At 40.6% G+C, this 5000-nt stretch overlaps 1 protein-coding gene across 2 annotated transcripts in view; it reads right to left on the bottom strand.

The window, feature by feature from the left end:
• Positions 1-5000, bottom strand: part of LOC143027658 (uncharacterized) — a 459544-nt gene that overhangs the window by 8043 nt on the left and 446501 nt on the right. Inside the window, exon 12 of one of the 2 annotated variants that reach the window (XM_076189067.1) lies at positions 1395-2968. The exons of the other annotated variant lie outside the window; for it this stretch is intronic. Coding sequence (XP_076045182.1) covers positions 2348-2968 — 621 coding nt within the window. The 3' untranslated portion in view covers positions 1395-2347. Of the gene's footprint in view, positions 1-1394; positions 2969-5000 lie in introns of those variants that run through there. 2 annotated transcript variants of the gene reach the window in all.

Genomic DNA, 5000 nt, shown 5'->3' with positions numbered 1-5000 from the left:
TTCTTAGTAATATTGGTTTTTCGATTTTTTTCTTCTTCTTTTCGTGGGCTCATTTCTGAGTTCTTCACATGCTGTAGCGATCTTAATGTTCTTGTTGACTGATGTTATTGTTATTCTTTTTCGTAGGCTCATCTGTGTTCTTCACATGCTTGTTCTTGTTCTCTTTGATTGTTTTTCTTGCGTAGGCTCATATGAGTTCTTCACAAAATGAAAACCGTAGTGTAGTCTAAGCACATTTATAATAATGGTATTATTTCGTCCATCTCTCTCTCTCTCTCTCTTTTTTTTCATCTTTTTTTTCGTTGTCAGTCAGGATAACAAACGCATGGTAGAGGAAGGACAAATGTATAATATAACACCTCTAATGTATAAATATACAGTAGCTTGGTTATTCATATTTTGTGATAAACATGTTGTGTTTAATACGCTCTATGCGTATATTCAGTGTATGCATGTGCTTGCGTGTGTGTGTGTGTGTGTGTGTGTGTGTGTGTGTGTGTGTGTGTGCGTGCGAGCACGGGAATGACTTGTGTCGTTTACAGTTCATAGATACCCGGACCAACTCTTAACACACAATGAAAAAATTTACAAACTCTCATCACTAAGCAAACGCTGCAAGACAGAGCAAGTTCTTTTTTGAAACGAGCATCCTTACCATAACCCCCCACACACACACACACACACACACACACACACACACACACACACACACACACACACACAAAAAAAGAGTTTCACAGGTCACAGAATGCCATCTCCGATCTGATCACCACCCAGCAGTGAATCGCCACCAACACAGAATATTCAGGTTCCAGGCCCGTTACATACTAAAGACTACCCTCCCTGCATTCACACAATACAACATTTCTTTTCTAAGGGCTCCATAGGCAAACCTGGAGGCCGTTGCCGGCTATCAAGGGGCCGCGGGTTTTCTGCCATAGAGACCCGAGGTCACGGAATATTTGTGTGTCTGTGTGTATATGTTTGTATGTATACATATGTGTGCGTGTGAATAACAGTCTCTTTCACACTCAAACTACATGTGTATTCAAATGAATCGTTTAGTTCGTAGTCACTTAAGTATATAACTGTGATTTTGTACATCATGCATTATTCTTAATGTGATTAGATCGAGTTTAAATAATACATAAGGAATGAATTTTGTATATCCTCAGGGCTTAAACTAACCATGCAACTCAGGCAAAAATATGTGAGACGATCTGTTGAAAAGCTTCAAAAAGACTAAAAGAGGAATATATGTTAACATCTACGGGAAAAAAACGCGTTAGAGTAATAGTAGAAATAGAAAAATATGGAAGAATGGAGGGTACTGTAGATAAAGAAGAACATGCTCCATGGTCCTACCTCTCTCATACCTTGCTATTTACACACAATCATCCAGTTTATGAACTGCCACCGTCACCAGGGTTTTCCTACAGTTCAGGTCGTCTTTAGTGTTGTATTTTCGTCATCTGTATTGTGTTGCTTGTGAGGCTGTACATCGGTGATGTGGGTCACCAATATGAAATGGATGTTTTGTCTGGTCTTGTATTTTCAGGATTCCCTGTCACTTCTTTTGAGTTTCTTGGACGACTACTCCATTCCTTAGTTCCTTTAGTAATCCTCCATTCTGTTTTTGTTTTATTAATCAGTCACATTTGCATCTCGTGAGACTAATTGGATGTTCAACTTGTTCTCAGGACAGAATTGATTATATTAATCTCATTCTGGTAATAGCTGACGTCATTGCATTAAACAGGCACTGTCTGAAGATGAGGGTTGAGGCTTTGGTTCTTGGTTTTGATTATGTGGTCGGGATGCTTTATTATAGGTCCCACTGACCTTATACCAGTTGGGATAGCTTCTGCTTTAGACTGCTCTTTGGTTGTTGATTTTTTTTCTAACTCTCTCGTTGTTGTCAGACAACTTTATTTGTTAGTCACAGTCTAAGGATTAAGTACATTGGCGTTGTCATATCTTACCCTCTGGATGTCTGTGGCCTTTCCCTTATTTCGGTTGATTATATTGAATGGTTCTCTTTGGCTGAGATCTTCTTTGGGTCTGTTTTGCGGTTTTCAAGTTGCCATAAAACTAGGCTTGTTTTCACGGGGATGAATTGGCGACCTCTCTTAATCCTTGTGTCTCGTTCAAGTTTCGTTCGCCGCCCTGAAAAATGAGAAATTCTTTGTGGCCTAAAGAAACATTTCTAGTTTCTTTTTGGGTTGTATTTCTTGGGTTCTGTCCCTCAAAAGGTAAAGTTACCGAGCCTTCTTGTGTATAAAAATAAAGATACTTATTTGGGGGTAAACTGAGTTCTTACTTTTACTATGATTTTTTACAGATTCTTCTACGAATACGCTTTACTTGGCTGTGTTCTTAAGTTGTTCACAATTCGAACATGGCTGGTGCAGTCGAGGTTGTCGAAGTTTGTCATGGGTGTCATTCCGTTACTCCAGGTTTGGAGGGAAATCGAATCTGTGCAGTCCAGGGACTGCCGTCTTCTTCTGGACACTTTGGTCCCAAAAATGTGTTTCTTTTTTCTTCTGCATTTTGGGACGTTTTCGTCTATGACCACGAGGAAACTCTCAACAGAGTTGCATCGAACTTTGTCTCCCCTACTGTCGTGAAGAACTGGGGAGGGGGGTACCCTCTCGATGTCCTGTGTCTGGATTTCTGTAAAGGATCTCTGACCCTGAGCGTCTCCTTCTGCAGTGGCGTTCGTACTTTTTTGAAAATCAGGAATTTTTTCAAGAACCTCCTGGTTTTTGGTGAGGACTTGTTTGTCCACTAGGTAACTGTCCCTGCAAGCGGACTGTGCAGAAAGTCGAGGAGATGGAGAAGAGTGTGGGTGAGTGAGAAGTGGTGGGGGTGGTGGTGGAGGGCCCCGAGAGCAGGTTGTTGGTCGTTGTCTCCCCAACACCCGCTGAAGTCTGAACCGATGCAACGACCTCGACAGGAGACAGACGATCTGTGTGACACAGAATCTCATGACCTACACGCTACCAAAGCGAGGGGGGAAGGTTGAAGAAGAAGAATAAAGATTCTGTCCACTCGGGAACCGTACAGTGTCTGCAGACATAACTGAGAATATTGTTGAGTAACCCGCTCGCCGTCCTTGTTCGCAGAAGACGAACCTGCAGTGTGTTTGTGTTCTTCTTTTGCAGACAAAGGAGGCGAGTTCTTGACCCATAACAAACCTCTAGCTTGAGTCTGCAAGCACTGTGTACTCGTGTGGACGGAGCTTAACATTAAAACGTAGGAAATACACATGTATACATTAAAGAAATCTACACTTGGAGAAAAAAATACTGAAGCGAACAAAGGGGTTCTGTATGTTCCGGTCTCTGGACTGACACTATCTTCAGCAAACTGACTCACAATATAGATGAAATATGAAAAGTAAGGTCATATACCGGTGCAGGTAGTCAGAAAAGGGCGAAGCAAGACAAGACCTGTCTGGAAAGTCAAGGTTGCTGAAAAGAGTCTCAGACTAGACCAAAACACACAAATCCCGTTTCATCTTCATGTATTTGTCTCCACAGATGAATTTCTTTTGATAATCTCTACTAAGTCTCACCATTTATCACAAGCATGAATATATGGCCTTTTCCCCGTGTAAGGGGGATAGGTGGGACAAAACACACACACACACACACATAGAAAATACACACATAACGGAATGAGAAACGGGGATTGTGTGAGATGATAGGTCGTATCCCTAATCCTGGGTGCTTTCATCTACAGAATGATCCTCTAATGGACAGAAGAAAGATAAACTACTGAGGATTCCCTAACCTATGATATAAGAACTTACCGTTTGGTACTCAATAATCAGTACTGGCAACCACTCTATCTGTCAGATGCACTATTATAAGACTTAAACAGACTGGTAGATGATATGACGGAGGTTCCTAGGATCGTGCCTTAGGGTAATCCCATGACTCAGGACAGTTTAGGAATACGACCTGATTCACCGTGATTGACTGCTATGCATGAATGAATATATTATGAAGGGGCGGAAAGGAAGTTTACATGTTAAGGATTGCAGTTTTTAGCGGATAAATACCACGAAATCAGAGTAGGATGGTGCACTGTCAAAAATATAAGGTCTCTGATAAATCTGATTTCGTGGTTCTTAACATTTATCTTTATACAATTCTTATTAATCTATGTATCCGTTTAATCAGTTATTAAATTGTTTAATTGCATATCATGCCCTCAGTTTTTTTTTTTTTTAGCAAATAGTTATCATTTAAAAGGGTATAATTCTTATCATATATCGTATACATAAAATCACCAAGAAAACAAAAGAAAGCCAAAATGACACAAAACGCGCAATATAATTAGACGTCAAGAGCAAAATAACAGCATTAGTTGCAGCCTGCCACACTGTACAGTGGGCAGGTTCCATTCCAATGGGGCATATCAGAAGAAACCTCAGGACCGATACTGCGTTTTTTTTCCCTGGGTCGCGACTAAAGGTTGGTTTACCAAGCCATTTGAATGGGTCACCAAGGATTTGTGGATTTTTTTTTTTTCCCAATATTCCTATCATAAACATCAATCTAAGTAATGATTCTGTATTCGAATACCTAAATTATTAACAATTAAGCACAACATTATAGAAACAATTGAATTTTGAAAGATTATTTTAAATGTATAATAGAATACACTTATGAAGGTATGGGTCACCATGGTCGATCTGAAATGGATTTGGTCCGATGCATTAAAAGTTTAAGAACCACTGAGCTACATAATCATGGCTTACCTTTATCCGGGCAGACATGGTGTACACATAGAACTTTTAAGTGTAAGGGTAGTGTGTGCATGTAGCTAGAAGGTGTTGGGTTGGTTTCGTATGGGTATGTTGCTTCTGACCCAGGGCAGTGGACAAGGTGCAGGGATGCCCCGTCATTCAGGAGGTGCTAAGATAAGAGGGAGGGTGGAGGGGTGTGGAGTGTATTCAGGGATGGAATGGGTGGGAGTGATTTTATGCCTTT

Source organism: Oratosquilla oratoria, chromosome 8, assembly GCF_046742065.1.
Source record: "Oratosquilla oratoria isolate Oo_2021 chromosome 8, ASM4674206v1, whole genome shotgun sequence".
NCBI classification, from domain to species: Eukaryota; Metazoa; Arthropoda; class Malacostraca; order Stomatopoda; family Squillidae; genus Oratosquilla; species Oratosquilla oratoria.
Note: the sequence above shows the minus strand (reverse complement) of the source record. Positions and strands in the feature narration are given on the sequence as shown.